Source organism: Sceloporus undulatus, chromosome 2 (assembly GCF_019175285.1).
Source record: "Sceloporus undulatus isolate JIND9_A2432 ecotype Alabama chromosome 2, SceUnd_v1.1, whole genome shotgun sequence".
NCBI classification, from domain to species: Eukaryota; Metazoa; Chordata; class Lepidosauria; order Squamata; family Phrynosomatidae; genus Sceloporus; species Sceloporus undulatus.
Window position 1 is genome coordinate 155,623,573 of NC_056523.1, and position 23,469 is coordinate 155,647,041.

Below are 23,469 nucleotides of genomic sequence, written 5' to 3' on the forward strand. Positions count from 1 at the left end.
TTATTACTACTACTACATTTCATTTATAAAGTGTTGTAAATTTGCATAGCGTTGTACATAGAATGGATAAAACCGATAAGAATAATAAATCCTGTCAGTGGCATACAATCTAAAAAATAGCAAATGCATATAACAGTAGATAGTAATACAAGCTAGAATAAAATAAGCAAACAACAGGTTAAAAATATCAAATAACAGACATCAGGTCAAATATCAGATGTCAAACTCCAGTTCTATTGGTTTATTCCTCCAGTTCCATTCATTTGTTCAAAAAGAACGATGGGATTCGGACAGTTTCTTTACTTTTAATGATTTTATGAAATCGAAACAATACCTTTCCTATTCTATCTTTTTTTTTTCATATTGTTTCTCATGACAGCTGTAAGTTTATCTAGTCTTTTTGCTTCCCTTAGTTTGATTAGCCATTCTTCTTCCAATGGGATTTGTCCACTCTTCCAATATTTTGTATATGATATGCATGCTGTAGTAACCATATAAAGTATTATACGGGAATATGTTGTTCTACTAAAATTCCTAAATTGCTGGTCATGTTTAACAAAAAAGTAGCAGATCTAATGGTATGTTCATATTTAAGATTTTTGTCATTAAATTCTGAATCTTTTTCCAAAATTTGGTGGCATCTTTACACTTCCACCACATATGAAAAAAACCTTCCCTCCAATTTTAAACATTTCCAGCATTTCATATCATCCGTTTTGTAAATCTTATTGATCATTGAAGGGGGCATATACCATCTATAGAACATTTTAGTATAATTTTCTTTAAAATTTTGGCACAGCGTAATTTTTTTTGGTGACTTTCCAGGATTTTTTCCCAATTTTCTAATTCTTTGGGCTTTCCAAAATCTTGTGCCCATTTTATCACCGAATGTTTAATGGTCTCATCCTCTAAATCCCTTTCTCTTAAAGCTTTGTAGTATTTTAATATTTGTTTTTTATTTATACTCTGGAAAATCTTGTCTATAGCATTTTTCCAGTAGACTGGAAAAATCACAGCAGACTGAAAATAAACATTGTCTCTATCTTCAGTCTGTCTTCCAGTCTGCTGGGACTTCTCCTAGTCTCCAGGAGTTCTCAAAAATCATTGCCAATGGCTCTGAGATTACATTTGCAAGTTCTTTTAATAACCTTGGATGTAGTTCCTCTGGTCCTGGAGACTTAAATTTATTTAGATTAACCATGTATTCCTGTACTATCTATTTACTTATTCTGTGCTGCATTTCCCCTATTGTGTCATCTGCTCCATTTTCCTCAGGTTGAGCACCCTTTTCCTTTTGTGAGAAGACTGGGGCAAAGAAGGGGTTGAGTAGTTCTGCCTTTTCTCTGTTCCCCATCCCGGCTTCATCCCTTTTCACTTGCTGCCCCTCACTCCTGGAACCTCCTTCCCCTACTAACATGGCTCATCACTTCTTTGACCAGTTTGAAAACTGAGTTGAAGACTATCCTGTTCAGAGAAGCGTTCCTAGGCATTGCGTGATTGTTATTTTATATTTTTAATTTGTTGCCTGCCCTATTTTATTCCTGTATTATTATGTATTATTTTCTATGTATTATGCTATTATTTCATAGAATGCACGCCATAGGCAGGATTATTTTTATCTATTTTACTGATTGTATGTACAGCACTGTGTAAATCTACAGTGCTATATAAATAAAGCATACTAATAATAACCCTGTTAGCAATTTTTCATGCTTTATTGTCTCTGGTTTTGATTGTACGTTTGATGTTCTGCCCTTTGGTAAAAAGGCCATTATAAATAAATGCGATTGTTATCTTCCCTTTTGCTTACTCTTCGGGACTCTAAATGTTCTAGGACTATTCCATCCAGGCTCCTCATCATGCAAGTACTTATCAATGACCCACCAAGGTCATTATCTTGATACCACTTACTTAACCAAATACCACTCACAGAAGCTTATTCTGCCTCAGCTTTCATTCGAACATTGTCCAATCGCAAAGACTTTTTCATATGTGAGTGATGCTGGGCTTGATTGTAAGGCCATGTGTACTGGGAGGTTTGACATACCCCTTCCTAATGGTATATTCCATATTCCCTTTTCATATAATCTATAATCACACAATTTGAGAAAATAAAAAAAAATCTGTTCATTTGGGAAATATTTATTTATCTACAACAGTGAAAAAAGTTTTTATTTTCTATGAATGCAACTTCTGATAGTATTTTGTAAGCACCTTCAGCCACCTGGAACATAATTATTTACTAGATCACAAACAAGGTTAAATTATTTCTGAAGCCTCCAGAAGTACACATCTGAACTAGGAAAACCCGTAACAGGTTGGATTTTCTCCATACTCATAACAGCTTCTGGATTTCAGGACAATTTTCCAGGGTACAGTTTTCCTTTCCTGTATGATTGTTGGGGAAGAAAAGTAGGAATTCAGAAGACTAGCCTGGAGAAGAGAAGGTTAAGAGGTGATATGATAGCTCTGTTTAAATATTTGAAGGGATATCATATTGAGGATGGAGCAAGCTTGTTTTCTGCTGCTCCCGAGAACAGGACCAGGAACAAAGGATGCAAGCTACAGGAAAAGAGATTCCACCTAAACATTAGGAGGAATTCCTGACAGTAAGAAATGTTCCGACAGTGAATCACACTCCCTCAGAGAGAATCTCCCTCAAAGAGAGTTCTTCTTTTAAGGTCTTTAAATAGAGGATGAATGGCCATCTTTCAGGGTGCTTTGATTGTGAGTTCCTGCATGGCAGGGGGGTTGGACTGGATGACCCTTGTGATCTCTTCCAACTCTATGATTCTATTATTCTATGACTATGTTTTGGAATGGTTTTGTGATTTTCCCACTCCATGCAAGGCTTTCAGGCATGATTTTAATGTTAGGTTTACCCTTTCTGTATAATGAATTCACACTGTGGCGCAATGATATGCCAGTTGAAAGGAATGTGGGATCTAGTCACCTATTGTGACCCCTTTGCTCTACCTTTTGTAGCTCTCTCTATCACCAGTCCCAATGGGGATGAGTTGCCACTGAGCTGTAGTACCTAGACTCCACTTATCAATTATCCAAATGAAGTAAGGGATGTTGAGGAAAAGGCTAAAAGAGAAATAAAAGATCCCAATAAAAGAAAAAAATTATAAACAGCCTCAATGGTATGCACACATATGGTTAATATAAAAGAGCTACTGTGATCAGATAAAAATAGTGGTATTGTATTTGTGTCCCATGTGTAGGCAGTGTAGTAGTTCACACATATCTGTGCAACTCTTCCAAACTTCAGGTCCAAAAGTGACCCTACACATCACCAAAGTCAATCTCAAGGGAGCACTGAACATCTGAACCATATCAAGTGTTTTGCCAGAATATTTAAGCAGTCTGTTTATATAGGGCTCCCCCGGGTTACGAAATTAATTCGTTCCGCGGCGCCATTCGTAACCCGAAAAGCATTCGCAAGCCGAAGCCCCATAGGCGCTAATAGCGAAAGCCGCGATTTGGTGCGAAAAAGCGCCGAAAAGCACCAAATTTTTTTTCGTAACCCGAAATAACCTTCGTAACCCGGAACAGTTTTTTTTAATGGATTTTTTTCGTAACCCGGAAATTTCGTAACGCGGCGCATTCGTATCCCGGGGTACCACTGTACATTATACTAAGGCACTTTCTAAGCACATATATCTGTAAATATGCTACAGAATTTATGACAGTAATTGCACTCCTCCTTCTTATACTTATATACTTACAGCAAGTCACTTATTATTATTATCATCATTATTATTATTTTCCCATCTCTCCTCAAAGTTTGAGGCAGAGTACTACACGTTAAAATACAAAAAACAGTTTAAAAGGAAACATAAAACCAACAGTTAAAATACAATACTATAAAACCATTAAAATACACTTATATAAATATATTCTTTAAAATATACAAATTAAAAAGACATTCTTTAAAAATTGACTGAGTAGGCCTGCCAGAAGAAATGCGTCTTTAATGTTGTTTAAAATGCTGTCAGCATTTTCAGCTGTCGTATCTCTTCCGGCAGGTCATTTCACAGTCTGGGGGAAGCAGACGAAAAGGTCCTCTGTGAAACTGTTGCCAGTCTAGTCCTTGCTAGTTGGAACAAACATGTCCCAGAGGACATGAGTATACAGGGTGGGTTATACGGGAGAAGGCGATCCTGTTGGTAACCTGAACAACTATATAGAGCTTTAAAGGTAATAACAAACACATTGTACTTTGTACCTACTACAAAGGACATAGAGGGGGTTTGTAGTATAACTGTCTCAGTGATATGGGATTCCACTTCAAACCTCTTACAAGACAGTCTTTTATGACAATAAACACATCTTTATTTTGTTTTAGAAATACCATACTTAAAAACATTTACAAGCAGTACTCTAGCCTCTCCCACCAATTATTTTCCATTTACCCTACACAGCAACTGTGTCACCAGAACTACTCTGACCTCTTTAGAGAAAACACTGGGCCTTGTGCGTTTTAAGACCAAATTTAAATGCAAGTGTCTTCACTAAAAAAAAAAAAAAAAAATGAGGGGAAAAGTTTTATAAAATAATAATAAATAAAAATTTATTTCTCTCCCGCTTTTTGCCAAGCAATCAAAACGTCGTACAACAAGTTACAATAGAACCATATATACATAGTAACCCCCCTTAAAACAAGATTAAACAGTATAAGATTAAAAACTACACATTAAAAACCAACTACCATATTTTCCGGCATATAAGACGACTGGGCATATAAGACGACCCCCAACTTTTTCAGTTAAAATATAGTTTGGTATATACTCGCAGTATAAGACTACCCCTCTTCCAACATACACCAAATAAAAATTTAAAAAGTTTTGATTTCAATATGGTAATTTTAATTCCAATGCTTATGACATGCAGGTAATTAGCAGGAAAACTTGTTTTATACAAAGCCTGCTTGGATTGGTCAGCTCTCCCTGCCTGCCCAGCCCTCACTGTCTCCAAGACTATCAGAGCAGTAGTGCAAACATGGCTTTTTTCCATACCCCGGGCGTCCCAGATGTCTACAACTTGCTCCGCCCTTCACTTACACCTTCCCGGTGAGGCACTCCTTCACCTTGTCATCAAGACCGTGTTAAGTCACTTCTTTCCACGAACCCTATTGAGTGGATTTTCTTCTACCATACTTGTACAGTGGTCACCGCATACGGTGAGGATTCAGCCACGGTCGTTTTTGAGCTCCCCCACCATATGCGGTGACTACAGATTCTCAAGTCCGGCTTGGAGGTTTCAGCACCTGTCCTATAAGACAACACCCGGCGTATAAGATAACCCCTGACTTTTGAGAAGATTTTCCTGGGTTAAAAAGTAGTCTTATACGCCAGAAAATACAGTACCGTATTTTCTGGTGTATAAGACGACTGGGTGTATAAGATGACTCCCAACTTTTCCAGTTAAAATATAGTTTGTGATATACTCGCCGTATAAGGCTACCCCTCTTCCAATGCACACCAAATAAAAATTTTAAAAAATCAGATTTGATTTCAATATGGTAGTAATTTTAATTCAAATGGTTATGACATGCAGGTGCTTAGCAGGAAAACTGTCACTTAGCCAGCACTGAGCCAGGGCAGCCAAAGCAGTCTCAAAGTGCATTATTTCTGCAGTGTGTTTTGAACCATAGTCCAAGACTCAAGCCACTGCACCAGCCGGATCTACCTGACAGGAATCCTGAGGGGATAAAATACTGTGGAACCACTGAGTCCCTGAAGCAAAAGGAATTGTGCGACGCATATCTTTGGGGTTTTTTAAATTAATTTTTTAATTACAGTAATATTATGTCCAGTTCTGGGCACCACAATTCAAAAAGGACATTGAGAAACTGGAGCCATGTGTCCAAAGGAGGGCGACTAAAATGGTGAAAGGTCTGGAAACCATGAAGCCCTGTGAGAAGAGACTTAGGGAGCTGGGGATGTTTAGCTGGAGAAGAGAAGGTTAAGAGGTGATAGGATAGCCCTGTTTAAATACTTGAAAGGGTGTCACATTGAGGAGGGAGCAAGCTTGTTTTCTGCTGCTCCAGAGACTAGGACCCAGAACAATGGATGCAAGCTACAAGAAAAGAGATTCCACCTCAACATTAGGAGGAACTAAGGGACAGTAAGGGCTGTTGCACATTGGAACACACTCCCTTGAAGTGTAGTGGAGTCTCCTTCCTTGGAAGGCTTTAAAGCAGAGGCTGGATGGCCATCTGTTGGGGATGTTTTGATTGAGAGTTCCTGCATGGCAGAATGGGGTTGGACTGGATGGCCCATGCGGTCTCTTCCAACTCTATGATTCTATAATTCTAATCCTTAAAAGACGTGTACTGAAGAACCCAAGAGGTTATCTTTTGCCCTATGCAGTGGTCCCCAGACTGTGCCCTTGAAGAGATGTTGGAGCTCATCTCCCAGAAGCATCAGCCATGTTGGTCAGTAGCCTGGGATTCTGGGAGCTGAAGTCCAGAATCCCCTTAAAAAGCAGAGTTTGGGGAGCATTGTGGCCTAAAGCAATGTTTCCCAAACTTTGGGCTCTAGATATTTTGGGCTTCCTCTCCCTGAATTCCTGACTGTTTGCTAGGTTAGCTGGGGCCTCTGGGAGCTGAAGTCCCAAGCCCTTGGAGGACCAAAGTTTGGGAAGCACTGCCTTAGAGCCTTAACCCCTTAACATTTTTTAAATCCCCTTAAAAAGCAGAGTTTGCTCTTCAACAGCACAGTTTGGGGACCATTGATATATAATATTATAGTACCCCAAACTGTTCCCTTTAAGAAATTTTGGACTCCAGCTCCCAGAAGCTTCAGCCATGTTGGCCAATAGCCTGGGTTTCTGGGAGCTGAAGTCCAAAACCCCTTAAAAGAGCCTCCACTCACCTCTCTCTCGCAACCCTTCTCTGAGAACATTCCCAGCAAACTCCCCCAGGAGCCCCATTTGAAGGAGGACCTGAGGGGAATGGAGGAGACAAAGAGGTGAGGCTTGCTGCGGAAAGGAAGAAGGGAGAGAGGGAGGGAAGGAGGGAGGCGCCCGGTAGGTCCACCGCCATTCTGAGCTGATACCCTGCTATTTTTTAAGGCACCTACCAAAGTAGCCCCCTCCTCCCCGCCCAGCCCAGGCAGTCCAATTCTCTGCTGTACTATTTGTGGTGCACTGAGCAAGGCTTCTTGGGAGTTGTAGTCCAGCGCTTCACTTTTTATGTGAAGAAGAGGCAGAGCGGGGATGGCGCTGCCGGCTTCTGCAATTTTGCCTGACTCTCGGCCAAAGGGAAAGGGGTAGGTTTTGTAGTATAATGTACTCTACTCTTGGCATCAAGAAAATAAAAAGCCCAAGATTATCTATCTGTATCTGGCACATTAGACCACCCCTGACTTTTGAGAAGATTTTCCAGGGTTGAAAAGTCGCCTTATACGCCAGAAAATACGGTAATCCAAAAAATAATCATCATGGGCAGAGTTCACTAGATGGGAAGTCTTATTTGTGGCCGAGTATTTTATTCCGGGAAGGCCTGTCAGAAGAGATCCGTCTTAATGGCTTTTTAAAAGCTCTCTAGATTGGTAATTTGACGGATCTCTTCTGACAGCCCATTCCTAGTGGCTGCAGAAAATGTCCTCTGGGAGGTCACCATCAACCTGGTCTTTAAGGGTTGTAATAAATTCCTCCCAGAAGACCTGAGTGTATGGGGCGGATTGTATGGAAGCAGGCGATCCCTTAGATAGGTTGGGCCCAAGCCATGTTTTGTTAGCAATGAAGTACAGTGGTACCTCGGGTTACGAAATTAATTCGTTCCGCGGCTAATTTCGTAACCCGAAAAACCTTCGTAAGCCGAATTGCCATAGGCGCTAATGGAAAAATAGCTCTCTGCTGCCCTCCGGTGGCGGAAAATAGCGCCGAGGTTTTTTCGTAACCCGAAGAAACCTTCGTAAGCCGAAACAATAAATCCCTATGGGATTTTTTCGTAACCCGAAAAATTCGTAACCTGGGTAATTCGTATCCCGGGGTACCACTGTACTACACATCACAGCAACAATGAGATCACTGATTAAACCCAAAGGAAATTTTCACTTAAAAGGAGATGTGAAAATAGGAGAAAAGATGCAATCCAAAACAGTGTATAGACTTGTATTTTAATTCTTGAACTCCTGGAAAAGTCCTGTGCAGTAATGCAACTATGTACGGTTTTTATAGCAATGACAATTCTGGCTTTGTTATAAAGATGAATCAATTGCTGGCATCCTTTCTACTGACTTGCTAGCAAAGCCACTACATTGTGAAAGAGTTTGATGTACCACTATCAAGTGAAGTATGTTTCTGGCAATATAAAATGAGAATACGCTATCCCACTGAGACAGATAGTTGTAGAAAGGCTGGCATTGTGACCTTCTCACCTGCTCTTTCATTTCAGCATAGACTTTTTCAGAGTTCAGCTCCACCTGCCGCTTAAACTCCTCCAGGGCAGCATCAGCCTGCTGGGCTTGCAGCCTCTGTACCTCCATCACCTGAGTCAGCTGCTCCTCCTTCTCCCTAGAAAGTCAGAGAAATTTTTCTCAGTGGAAGTATCAAATAAAAGAACATGTGTGCTGGTGCAAAAGAAAGGTCTTTAACCCTGTCTACTGAAAATAGCATTCTGGTTTCAATTTTCTGTCCATATTTATACCAAATGACCTTAGGATATTTTTTGAGGAAGAGAATAACAAATCAAAGAATACACTGAATATTATTTTTACCGCATTCACTGAATTGGAAGAGCCTAAACACAGGATTGGGCTCCCATGAAAGTTTCAATGGCTTCAGCTCAGGCAAGGAAGCTTAAATAGCCTGGTTTTATTGTGTGACATAAATCATCGCTTAAATAATGTTAACACATAATCAAAAGAAATTTAATCAAGAAAATGTTTTGCAGTATGTGTCTACATTGTAAGCTTAAAGCATCAAGAGAAGCATATCCCCACCACCATCTCTTATAAGATAGAAAGAGGATTATTTGCTGCCTGGTATAAGTCAGATTATTAAGCAGGGAAAACATGACATCCATTGGGAGCTTCTCAAGTCTATTTAGTGAAAACCTTTAATGCACAGTTATGACATCAATTCAGCATTAGCATGGGTGACACGACTTATGCTTCAAATGTGTATGATTATCCCAAGTCAACGTCAAACAGTGAAAAGGATAAAATGCAGGTATCAGGAGCACTGATGCATCATAAGTGACCATAATAAAATCTTTTCAAAATCATGCATAGGTTCTACTTTTGTAATCCCTCTTTTATATATGGGTGCTGTTGCAGTAGGAAAGTGCTTAATCACTCAATCAATTCTATTTACATAGCCTGCTTCCACAAACATTTGTGCAATGGAGTAATCTGGTGCAATAAGACCAGAAGGGATTTTCACTCCAATACTGTTGAGTTTGGGTCAAAGGAGCTGTCAAATGAGAATTCAGCACTCTCAATGATGACTACTGGAGAAGAAACAACAAAAACAAATGAGAGGGGATGGGGTAACCTGTGGGAGGATATGGCTGGCTGGCTGGAAAACAAATAGCAAGTACACCATACTGTAGAATTTTGTTGCAGCTCAGAATTGTTGGTAAGTACAAACATTTCCAATTGCCCTTGAGTGATGGCATCAAAGTGCAACATGATTTAACTATTTACTGTTTACATTTCACTTCTAAATAGTTCCTGTCTTTAAATCATGGAAGGAATGTACAGCACTCCAGATGTTGATGGAATGCAACTTGCATAAGCTTTACCTGCCATAACCAAACGTGAGTGATGATAGAAGTTGTGGTTGAACAACATTGGGAACTAATATTTTACAAAATAAATTATTTATACTCCATTTGTATTCCTTATAGCTTTAATGGAAAAACACAAGTTTGGTGTGATTTATTACAATCAGCCATCCTTATCCACAGATTTTTTTTATCCATGGATTGAAAATATTCAAAACAAATTACATAAATTCCAAATAGCAAACCTTGATTTTCCATTTTATATAAGGGATACCATTTTGCTATGCCATTATATTTAATGGGACTTGAACATCCACAGATTTTGTTATCCACAGGGGATCCTAGAATCAAACCCCAGCAGACCAACTGTACTTTATAAAATAAACTGAAGAACAGCTTTCAAACAAACAGCTCCTTGAATTTATTTTCTTAGGTTCATACATACATAACTAAATCCTTCAATATGATTATAGGTAAAGATTTTCCCTTGACAAGATTTTCTAGTCATGTCCAACTGTAGAGGGTGGTGCTCATCTCTGTTACTAAGCTGAGGGAGCCAGTGTTGTCAAAGGCAACTCCATGGTCATGTGGCTACCATGACTGCACAGAACATTGTTACCTTGCCACCAAAGTGATAACTATTTATCCACCTGCACTTTTACATGCTTCCAAACTGCTAGGTTGGCAGAAGCTGTGACTAGTGGCAAAAGCTCACTCTGTCCCACGGTGAGTGGGCCTTGAACTGCCAACCCTACGATCATCAGAGTCAGTGTCTTAACCAATGAACCCCTGCTGTCATCATAACTAGTGACAATACCTCCTATGTTTATGAGAACCATAAACTTTTGTCATTTCAGAAAATAATAAAAATAAAAGACTGACAGATGACTCCTGTAAAATCCTGTAGCTCACAAGCAACACAGAAAGACAAGTATGAGTCCTGGATTTACCCAGAGTCCTGCTTTCCCAGCTGCAGAGGTGGAAGAGACATAGGGGAGGAGGGAGGCTTTCACAATTATATGAAACTGCTTGACTTTTAAGATCTTCAAGAGAGAGCTTTCTGTCCACCCCACCACCATTACAGGTGTATTTGGTGAAAAGTAGGGGAGAGAGCCCTCTTGGTGGCTCATCCCAGGTTGTGGTTGCCCATGGAAGGCTCAGTTGGCTCCCTGACGGCTCCCTTTCTGTCAGCAGACAAATGCTTTTTTTATTTAGGCAGGACTTTGGTTCTTATTTTACTGTGGCAGAAGGATCTTTTAATGAAGTGTGTTATGCCTCTATCCTCTTTGCTGTCTCTTAAGGTGTTTTACACTATTTTAATGTAGTTCTTTTAACAGAATTGTTAATTTAAAAAAAACTTTGTATCAAAAAGTACAGTACTTTGTTTTAATTTTTTTTGTAAGCCACACTAAATCCCATACCAGGAGAAAGGCAAAATATAAACAAAACAAATTTTCTTCCCACTATCTGAATACCCATCCTAGGAACTTCCATGTTGAGCACAGACTAATGGTGGAACTTAATTGGTTAATGGTTTTTGGCAGCATGAATTGATCCATTTTTGAGGGGAGGTGAAGCTTCAGGAGAACATGCTGGCCTCTTTTCCTGATGGCATACAGAAGCACATAGTAGTGAACACCCATGTGGACCCCATTTGTTCCAATCCCAACATTTCTCCTGTGAGCAGGCTTTGTTGTAAAGTTCATCACTCAGCAGGCAGGTCAGCCAACACTTATCACTCACTGTCCTATGCTGAGCCAAGGTTTTAACAGCAGTAAACAATAAAGTTGTGACAATTTAATTCCAACTCTGTATATATCTTCTTGTAAGGATTTTATGCTTAAATCCTTCCTGTGATCACTAGACTAGCAAATACAAACTATTAATATACTGAATAGTGCTCATTTAATATCGCTCATGGTAATGCAACACATAGAACAGTGATGGCGAACCTATGGAATGCGTGCCAGAGGTGGCACTCAGAATCCTCTCTGTGGGCACACATGCTGTTGCCCTAGCACAGAGTTTGCCAGTTTCTTACTAGAAAGCCAGAGGGACATGGCACTTTGCAATAAATAAGTGGAGTCTGGGTTGCAGTTTGGGCACTCGGTCTGTAAAAGGTTCACCATCACTGACATAGAATCTGAGAATGTCCTCCCCCACTAAATTGATACTGTTTGTTGATACATCTTCTATTAGCTACCTAAATCCTTGATGTCAAGAAAGTAATTTCAACTTGTCCTCAGAAAGGAGCTATTAACAACTTTATAAATATGAGGTAATTATCTTGTGCTATAGTCAACAAATGACTCAAGAGTCAGGTCATTGTAAGACAAAGAGTTATAGGGTATCAACTGAGTTCAACTCAGTCACAGGTAATCAAGAAGGATAAACAAAGGAACAAGAACAAGGTCTTCAGCCAGTCAAAGAGCTCTTACATGAAGCTAATAATCCAGATAAACAAAGCCAGAAAGGGGAAAGACACAGACTCATCAATCATAGCCAGTCCAAAGTTCAATAGTATGCAAATGCTGAGAGCACTTCTAGACATTAAGACAGAATGGGAGATTTATAGGTAGCTGTCTCTAGCCCACTAGGTGCCTAGTTACTCAGCATTTTTTATTTAACAGACTGTGGGACTAGAAAGCCTCTCCTTATCTTTACTGTGAACTTCAAAGTAAGAGGGTAAGTCCTTGGTGTCTGCCATGGCTTGCTAAGGTGAGGGGCTTTCAATTGTCTCATTCCCCACCTCTTCAGATTCTGATAGGCTACCATTATCTGGAACATAAACTCCTGGCAATATGACTCTACGTCCAATTATTCAGATTCAGAGGGTGAGTTATGACAGTTATAGTACTTGACAAACTATCTTTCTTTTTTTTAAAAAAATATGTTAATTACAGAATTGCTTAAGAAAAAATGCACTGAACTCTACTTAACCTTCAGAAATCTTTATTTATACATTTGCTTTTCTTCCAAGCATTAATCTTATGAATAGATGTTATACTCAAAAACCAGTTTTCATTTGTTTCCTAGGTTGCAGAGGCCGCATCTGAATGCTTTTTGTATATTTACACTGATAAACTGTGGTTCACAAATATAAAAACTGCTTGAATTGTTTCCTCCAGGCTACAGAGAAGTACCATTTCCATGAAGCATTAAAATATTCACTTTGAAGATTTTCCCCCCTGTAGTGCTCATTGTGGGGCATAGTACAGTATACGTATTTGTTAAAAAAAGGAGGGGGGAGAAAAAACATTTTTCTTTAATTTTTTTATATTAAAGATATAAGTATAGATTTAGAGGAATTATAGAAATCATCTCCATCTAAAGTCAACTAAATACTAGTTTCAGGAAACAAATAAAGTGGGAGTAGGTGCTATGGGCTATATTTTAGAGGAAGGAACTGGCAAAACCACCCCTGATCATTCCATGCCTAAGAAAACCCTATAAAATTCATGTGCTACAATAAGTTGACAGGAGATTTGAAAGCACATAAACAGACATTTCATATGCTTAAGCATTTGGTCAGATTAATTTCCTTACTTTCCTCTTCAAAGCTATAAAGAAAAAGATAGAGGAAACTGTCATTCAGCTTAAATGAATAAAATAAAGAAGGCAGGAGAGGCGAAAATGGAAGGGAAAACCAACATGGACAAAAGATGGAAAGTACAGAGGAGACCTCTGCAAGTCATCAGTTCAAATCTCTGACAGGAGGGTGGAAAGAGGGTAGGCAAAAATGAATGGAAGAAAAGAATGGATAATCTTCTGCAAATGATCATTCTACAACTCTGGTAACTGCAATCCATCCTTTTGTTGGGTTAGTGGGAAGAGAGGAAATGGACTGGCACAGAAAGAGTGTTGGGAGGAAGCAGTGGTCCTCCCTACATTTTGCTCCCACCTACATGTTAATGTGAAACAACAGTTCCTTATTCCTGATATAAAGAACCAAAATGAATACAAGCACAGACTATACTGGACAGCCAACTGAAAAATTTCCTGGAACTACAGTGACCCTGAAAGTTTGGTTCCAGAGCATGCTACAGATGCCAAAAAACACAGACAATTGCATCCTATATTATTCAATGGCAGTGACATGAACGTGCACACTTCAACACCTGAACATCAACACTAGAGAATAATATGGGTGTGGTTGACGATCTGTAGGCCATCAAATTAGTAGATCTGAAGCCCACTGATATGGAGGACCCACTGTACGTGCCATCAGATATCACTTCTATCAGATTTAGAATTCAAGGTACAACAAGGGGGATAGCCACTGGCTTCTATTTAAAAAGCAGTTCTCATACCAACTTAGTTTTTTCCCCTCCCATTATTACAGCAACATAGGAAAAAATAAAGAAGGGAAGTAAGTGTAAATTAAAAAGGTTATCCTCTGATCAGGAGTGCCAGTGCAATGTAGTGGTTTGAGCATTCAACTACACTGGTCCCCCGGGTTACGAAATACCCAGGTTACGAAATTTTCGGGATACGAATAAATCCCATAGGGATTTATTGTTTCGGCTTACGAAGGTTTTTTCGGGTTACGAAAAAACCTCTGCGCTGTTTCAAATGGAGCCGCGGCGCAGCCGCGGCTTTTTCCCCATTAGCGCCTATGGGCTATTCGGCTTACGAAGTATCCCGGGTTACGAAAGCGGCGGCGGAACGAATTAATTTCGTAACCCGGGGTACCAGTGTACAACTCTGGAGACCAGGATTCGAATCCCTGCTCAGCCATGGAAACCCACTAGGTGACCTTGAGCAACTCAAGGTCTTTCCTCCTCAGAGGAAGCCAAAGGCAAATCACCCTCTTAACAAATCTTGCCAAGAAAACCCCACGATAGATTTGCCTTAGAATCGCCGTTAAGTCAAAAACAATTTGAAGGCATACAACGAAAGGCTCTTCTGATCTGCAAATCAGATTCAGATGAAGTCAGAATTAAAAGTGCACTTGTCCTTTTTGAGTCAACTAACAGAAGTGTAAGGAACCCCAATAACCTACACAACCATAGCCTAAACAACTATACCAATAGGTTCTCTGATTAGGCCATAAATCAACATGGCAAAAGACAGTAGATTTCATCTGGACATTTACAAACAGCTGTGAAGCTTATGAAAAGTAGAGCAACTATTTTTCTATAATTCTACATGATGCCTACCAAGCATTCTGATTTGTCATGAAAATGTGGGCAGAAATGGGGAAAATAATTAGAAGGCACTGATAACATTCACACAAATGTGACTAGAAGCAATACTCCATGCATCAGGATATGTAAATAAATTTTAAAAACCTGTCAGGCAGGTTGACAGAATATTACATTTGAAAATATTATGCATCCCAGTCTCTCATCTTGCAGGCTTATTTACAACTTCAAAGAAATGGCATGATCAATTCAGACTATTTTATATACTACTTTTATAAATTCTAAGTCAACTGCATACATTTTTTCCTTAAACATGTCAACATGAATCTTTCATCATCACTAGAGCCTTATTAAAGGTTCTTTATCCACAGTAGTTATTCACAGAAACAACTACTGATTTTTATATATTTAACCTTCTGGCTTTTGAAAACATTTATATACAGAGCAAAATGCATGCATGGTACTTCACAACATATGAACAGATGCGCTTTCTTTGGAAATAGATTTTTGCTTCCATTTCTGGGAATATGCATTAGAGTACAACAACAACTGAAGATCGTAACATGAACATTTTCATGTTACAAACTACACAAATGTGAATGAACTGCCATCAATTAATAAGTAAGATACCTTTTGGAGACTTAGTTCACTCGGCTGATAGTTGTTGCATTTCATTCACATTCCTGGGAGTCATGCTCACATGCCATGGAATCCCCGTAGGTTCCAAAATAGAACAAAACAAAACATCATGTTTGCTTCTCTTCTCAACGTACAGGCTTGTATGCAGGCAATGCAGCAGAGTATTCCAAGTAACGGATGATTTACATGTGACTATCTTATTTAGTTTGCCCTTCCCTCAAAGCCAAATTGCATAAGCTCTGGAGATCACATAATTCAACAGAAGAGAGGACAGAGAATAAGTGATGAACAGGGATACCGAAGGTAGCCCTCAGTCTTCCACGGCCTCCTTTTGGTCCGTCACACTCTCTGGGCAATCAGTGTCATACCTTAAGAGGTGTGACAGAGACATGGCTGTATTTAGTCCAAAGGGGATTCCTTCTATGTGCAGGCCCAGCACCCACATAGGGAAAGATTATGTCCTTCATGCTTAGACTTTTCTGTGTCCCATAAATTAAGAAAGAACTTAACATATTGCATAGCTTAAAATATTATTTTTTATTAATATACCCTGGAGATAAGGTGCAATTAAATGCTTTGTATGAAAGGCAGCTATCACTAGCAATGCACACAAAATAACTTTTGGCCATTTCTTATAATCAAAAGCCCAACCTTATGTACATTATTACTGCTTTTTCTTCAGATAGAAGGTGAGAAAGACGAAGCGACAATAAAGTCATTCAAACAGAATGATAACTAAACCAACCCCAGATCAAAGGAATCAAGAAGAAAGGCTGAAATGTGAAACTGAAATATTTATTGCCTTGAAAACATCATGCCTGTCCTGTCCCTGGGCACTTTAATATTGTGAAATTGTTAGAAAGCATTCTAAGTTGTATTCATCACTGCTGGCAAATGAGCCAAAAAATTAAGGAGACAACAGCCTTGTTCATTATTCAATAGTTCTGAATATGATATGGCACTTCTTGTTTAAAGTGGAGGAAAACAAATATTGAACTGAAGAACTGTTTACATTTCATACAGTTTGTGATGTTAACATCAAAGTGACTGTATGCATCATTTTAAATACTAAACTAAACCACAATTTTAAAAAACAACAACATCAGCTTTAGTTTTTATTGTTATATCTCCATACTGATATAATATAAGAAACTGAATGATTCTATACTGGAGTTCAAGAGGAAATTGCTCATACACCAAAACAGTACTTCTTATTAATCATATCATAGAATGTAAAAACAGGAAATGAAGCAGAATAAGAGATCGTATGAAATTTTGGTCTAGGATGAAGAAAAGAAACAGGAGACCAACTGAATGAATTTTGCAAGGCCAACAGTTTGTTTATCGCAAACACGTGCTTCAAGAAACCCAACAAGTGACTATATACATGGACTGTACACATGGCCAATATAAAAATCAAATACCAAAAAATAGAATACTGTAAAACCAAAGAAGCACACTAAACCAACCATCATTGTGGAATATAACTTGAAGAACATTCCCATATAACTTAAAGAAAACTTCAAGCAGTTAATGACAGACAAGATAGAACCAAAAGTACAAGGTGACACAAATAGACTCAGAAACCTGAATTAAATCAAATGAAAATTTAAGCCATATTTCCTGATAAGGATTAGGGAGACAGAGAGCACAAGTTGTTCTGCATATGCTCAGAGGCTTTCAGAACATTTCTAGTTAAGAATTCTTCACCCTTAATTCATTGACTGATCTTTGTACCAACCGTTTATTATTGCATCTGCAGAGATCAATGTCTTTCCACTGAAACTGATACCTCTTTCTTTCAGCTGGTAAATATCTTTTAGTTAGGCAGACCTTTGGTTTTAACTCACTGCAGCAGATGGAGTTTTGGTTTTATTTTTGTTTATTTATTTTATTTATATGCTACCCTTCTCCTGAGATGGGCCCCAAGGCAGCTCACACAAAGACTCTGCTAAAAACAAAACATTTTAAAACACAATTGAAACCATTCCATTAAAACAAAAGATTAAAAACAGTATAAAATCATTGAAATATATACAAAAGTTAAAAAAATAAATAAAGCACCCACCCTATAAGGAGCCTCCCTCCAATTAATTATACATTAAAGGCCTGCTTGAACAAAAATCTCTTTGCCTGCCAGGAAAAGCAGAACAGCGAGTGGCCAGCCCAGCTTTCTATTGAAGTAAAATTCAAAGGCTGAGAGCAGCCACTGAGAAGGCTCTCTCTCATGCTCTTACCAAACCTTGGGGGAGGGGTATGTGTTTTAGTCTGTTTTAAATGTGTTCTTTAAATATTTTTTAATTTGAGTTTTTTCATTGAATTATGGTTTGTGTTTTAACCTTTGCATTAGTTGTAATTTCTTTTAAAAAGTTATTAAGTTATTAAAAGCTGCCCTGAATTCTGTGCAGGGAGAAAGGCAGGGTATGAATTAAATACATACATACCTACATCTTTCCTTTCTCATTTTTAACATGTGGTGAGAACTATGTGGCCTTCCAGATTTGCTTAACCACAACTTCCAGTAAACCCTAGCCAGTTCTGTCAGTGGTGAGAAATGCTGAAAGCTGCAGTCCAACAACTGGAGGGCCACATTATTTCCTCCCTGCTTTAAATCTCTCCTTGTTGATATTAAATAAACAAGACATTTGAACATACTGGCAAGCATGGGAAGGAGTAAAAAAAAGAAAAAGAAAAAAGAGAACAGAGAACAGAGACAAAGACCCCTGATAAAACTTGATTGCACAGGTTTAAGATGAGATCCCATAGTTTAGGACAAACGTTCACAAACTAATAGTTTTCAAATGTGTGTAGGCTCCACCACTGTGAGGCAACAATATATTACAGTGGTACCCCGGGATACGAATGCGCCGAGTTACGAATTTTTCGGGATACGAAAAAATCCCATAGGGATTTATTGCTTCGGCTTACGAAGGTTTCTTCGGGTTACGAAAAAACCGCGGCGCTATTTTCCGCCACCGGAGGGCAGCAGAGAGCTATTTTTCCATTAGCGCCTATGGGAATTCGGCTTACGAAGGTATTTCGGGTTACGAAATTAACCGCGGAACGAATTAATTTCGTAACCCGGGGTACCACTTTGTCTAAATGAGAACGTGTTCCTCTTGAAAGCTTTGCAGTTCACCTGGATCCATCTTTGCTCACTGATCCCTGGAAGCAACTGCGATTAGGCATTGTTTTGATTTACCACCCAATGACAACTGAGCGGCTGACTCTTAAGGAGGTGACAAGAACCCTGAACTGTATCACTGTCCATTGTTTTGGTATTCTTCCTTTACTGCAAGCCAAACAAGGCTGTGATTTCTTCCTGAAAAATTTGTTGGATAAATGCCATAGTGTCCATTATGAGGTATTTGGTGAACAGGGACATCACATTAAAGCTGATTAGTTTGTCTCTGGGTTTGAGTTCAAGGTTGTTAATTTTTTCTATGAAGTGAGCTGAGTTCCTGATGTAGTTGGGGGGGGGGGGGGGGGGGTATTGCCCTATATGGGTTTGTAATTGTGTGGCCAGAAACTTAGCCAAGTCATGCATGGGGGATCCAATGGTGCTCAATATGGGTTGGAGTGGAATGGAATCCTTGTGGAACTTGGAAAATTTTTCCGAAAGATATTACTGCGCTGTTTGAACATTGCCTCACCACAAGTTACTTCCAGTGGGACAATGGATTCTATGAACAGAGAGATGGGGTGGCAATGGTAAGCCATCTGAGCCCTGAAACTCTGAAAGTAAACAAAGTTTGGCTATCAGTCCTGAAAAACACCAAAATCAAGACTCAGCACATGCAAATGAACATCATCCAGGGTCAGGGGGGTTTCCCAGCAGACAATGGATCACTAATTAAATAGACAGAAATCTTCCTTGTATATCCTTCCACCCTGAGGCCTTGCCATTCACCATCAGACCAACACAGAGATTAACATGTAAATCACTCCCTCTCAACCAAGGGTCACACAGTACATATACCCCACACACCTCAATGCCAGCATTCTCTGTGGATGCCAGCCACAGATACTGGCAAAATGTCAGGAATAAACTTCCAGAACATGACCGCATAGCTGTGTAAGACTGCATCTTGTAACCATGATGTCATTTATGATGGTGAGGAATCTTGTCATCTAGTGTAACTATCCTACTGAGGATACAGCAATGTGTTTATGAACAAAGCAGAACAGAAGAATGCAAATGGAAAAGGAATGTTTTGAACTACACTTTTCTTGCTAGCCTTAATAGACCTCAGGGGAAATTGGGGGGGGCAGGGGGAGGATCAGCTTGGAAATGGTTAATGGGATACTTTTTCTTTAAAATGGAAACTATAAAACAGAAGTTCTATATAGTTCCTATCCTCTGTTCATATTTTACATTGTGCCCCATAGAGTGAGGGTTATGTCAGCATGTTCAATAGGACTAAAGGAATGTTTACAATATGACGGAAACTTTGACTACTTTTGCTCTAAATGGTTTCAGATGCTCAGAGTACTGAGTGAAGAACAGCTGTTTTTTTTCCAATGGTGGGGGGCCTTAAAAGGAAAAAACACACACACACGTATGCCAGACTCTTCAGTCCTACATTTTATGTGAATTTTAAAACATGGAGCTTACTGCTGGAAGTAGTAGATGAAGGAGGCAATGAACTGGACAAATGTAAATTAATATACTTATACTTTCAAATATAAGCCTGAACTTTGACAGCAGTGAAAAAAAGAGGGCAATTAAGGATGGTCTATTACTGAAGACCTTTCTTAGCAATAAACTACCAATGTAGCTTTCAAAGATTAGAAGAGGCAGAGAATGATACATAAATTTCCATAAAATATTTGTAGTTGCTTTGGTGTCAAAATACAATTGTAAACTTAAACATAAAATCTCAGTGACTCTCTATATTAGTCTCACACAGACATTAAAGTCAATTACCCTGATCTAGCTTAATGTTTCCATGTACAGATATCTGATGGGATGGAGAACAATATGCTAAAATAAATGCTGTATGTACAGTACCTCATTCATTAAACAGTAGCAAAAATGCACAGCACTAGTTCGGCTTCCTCAGGCTTCCTGGCAAAGTACTGACAATCTCATTTTAAAGGGGGGAAGGAAGGAGCCTGATTCAGCCTCTGCTCCCAACTCCTTTTCTGCATGAACCTATGATTAGTACAGTACAACTACTAAAATGAACTGGGCTATATGTAGATAGCTTCCTGTTATGGCATGCGCACATGGATGCATAAGGCCACGTATTTTATGACCTCCTGAATTAAGACACTCCAACAATCTTATCACATTTAGAAAACTGCCCTGCCACAGACACAGTTTTATTTCAAAGCAAAATGTGAGAAACAGGAAAATCTTGCTGAAATATATATATTAATTTAAAAAAGGAAGCCCTCCCATCATCTGATGGTTTAGGGACCAAGGGACTGTCAAAAAGGGAGGTTCATTGAAAAGCAGAACCCAGTCATTTTTTAAGTTTGCAAATGTAAGACTGAACACTTGATGGCTCCAAGCTGACTGGGGGGGCAGCACACAAAGCAGACTGAGAGGAAAAACAACTAGCTATGTCAACTGAGAGGGAAAGAAGGAGCAGCAATCGCCAAAAGAGCAGCCCAGGGGTTTAAACTGTGTTTTGTTGTTGCTGTTAACTCCCGTTGAGGTAGCCTCGACTCATGGCAACCCTGTAACATCTACAAGACACCTTATTCTTCACTGCTTTGCTCAGACCCGACAAGCTCATGGCCATGTCCTCTCTGATTGAATTCAACCATCTGATATGTGATCTTCCTCTCTTTCTGCTACCCACTAACTTTTCTAGCATTACTGTATTTTCTAATGAGTCATGCTTCTCATGATGTGGCCAAAATACAACAGCCTCAGTTTAGTCAACCTGGCTTCCAGGGAGAATCTGGGCTTGATCTGCTATAGGATCCATTTGTTTGTCTTTTTGGCCATCCATAGTATCCTCAGCCCTCTTCTCCAGCAACACATTTCAAATAAGTTGATTTTCTTTCTGTAGGCTTTCTTCACTGTCCAGATCACATATCCATAGTGATGGCGAATACAATGGCCTGAATGATCTTCACTTTAGTATTCAGAGTTATGTATATCTTTACGTTTTAGGATTTTGTCCAGTTCCTTCACAGCTGCCCTTCCCAAACCTAATCTTCTTCTAATTTCTCCACTGCAATCTCCATTCTGATCAATGTTTAATCCAAAGTATGGTATCTCATTGTACGGTAGGTACATGTCTATATTTTAGATCTCTCAAATCACAAGATATTTAAAAATGAGCCATCGAAAAGAAGGGATTCATTTTTAGTAGTACACAGTCACTATGCTACCGCAAACTGGTTTAGGTCCCATGGCATGAGAAATATTGGGTATAAACTGAATGAATGAATGAATGAATGAATGAATGAACATTAAGTAATCATTTGAGGTTTAATTCATACAGCCCTTGTCAATAAGTGGACTAGAAACTTGAGTCTCACAGAAAAACAAAGCTTTGTCATTAATCCATCTGATAACCAATCAAAGCAGAAGAGAGGCTGCACACTGCAATGCGTGTTTTCAGCAACACAGAAGCTAACTTCATTCACGACATATTTTTTTCTCAATGGGGCAGCTGCTTCACACAAGCAAGCACATCAAGAGACATGGCTTCTTGAAATATGACCAAATGCAGGTTTCTAGATATTATCTGTGACGTCCAAATAGGGTCCTGCAAATAGGACCTTAGGAATGTGAAAGGTTTTTCTGACACATTTACCCCAGTGTGCTTTCCTGTATGCGCACAGAATGCCCTCTTCTAGCTCTGTATCTTGTCTGGCCTGGAAGTGGCATAAGCAAATCCCATAGGTGGCCTCTGGGCCCACTTACTGAACAAATGACTTGTACCTTACACCAGGAAAGTCTGAGTTAGAAGTGAAAGGATCACAATGAATAGCCATTAGGTACACAGACTAGATGGAATAAAACGACCAATGAACTATATCCATCAACCATAAACACACAGAACAAATCTTCATATAAAGAAATAAAATGTTTCACACATTTGCTCAATGAGCTATATCTATAAAGTGAAAAATTAAGTCAGATGAAGGTTAGAAACTGAAGAACACAGCATTCTATACAAAATAATACTGTTAGTACTATAGAACTATCCTACTGACCATAATGTTGCGATTTTAATACCAGCAAAAGGGCTCCAATTCGACTCAGGCTTACATCCTTTCCGAGGTGGCTAAAATGAGTAGCCAGATTATTGGGGGTAATTAGCTTACATTTTGTAAACTGCTTAGGGAGTGCTTAACTGCACTGATAAGCAGTATAGAAATATACTTGCTATTGCTAAAATAAGAGGTTCTTAGGTCATCATGTATTTTATTTATACATATATATTTATACACATGTGATAGTGTTTTCTTTAGCTTGACATGACAATTTCAGGTATTTGCTGGGTATTTGTCAGGTGCTGGCATGCCACAGTAATAGATTAGATTTTCCATACAACACATGTACCAGAAAGAGGCTGATAATAAGTTGATGTCATGACAATTTTAATTGAATGCAAACATTTTAATAAGTGGCAAAGATATCTTACTTATCTAATCTTGTAATACAACATATATTCTCTACCTATGATGCAAAGAAGAAGTCAAGTAAGATCTCCTGATAGTAATAACAATATGATGGGAGTTAATTCCAAAATGTAATCCAATAAAAAAAACAGGTAAACCAAAAATTCACAAGCCTCACCTGTACCACAGAAAATTGCCTAACATCAATCCATATATATTCTGTTATGAATTAATTTATTCTGTCATAAATCTAAATCCTTAGGTTATATCTTCATATATTATAACAGAAGACTGTATGAAATGGAAGCATTGTTCAGGTGTAATCTCAAAATGATCACAGTGCTGTAGCAGCTTCAGCAA

The 23,469-nt window shown here is 38.9% G+C and overlaps 1 protein-coding gene across 9 annotated transcripts in view; it reads right to left on the minus strand.

Moving 5' to 3' along the window:
- The window catches only part of CEP112 (centrosomal protein 112), a 386,512-nt gene that overhangs the window by 202,982 nt on the left and 160,061 nt on the right, over positions 1 to 23,469 (minus strand). For all 9 annotated transcript variants that reach the window (XM_042453249.1, XM_042453248.1, XM_042453245.1 and 6 more), the window contains one exon: positions 8,391 to 8,526. In XM_042453249.1, the coding sequence (XP_042309183.1) occupies positions 8,391 to 8,526 (136 nt within the window). The remainder of the gene's footprint in view (positions 1 to 8,390; positions 8,527 to 23,469) is intronic.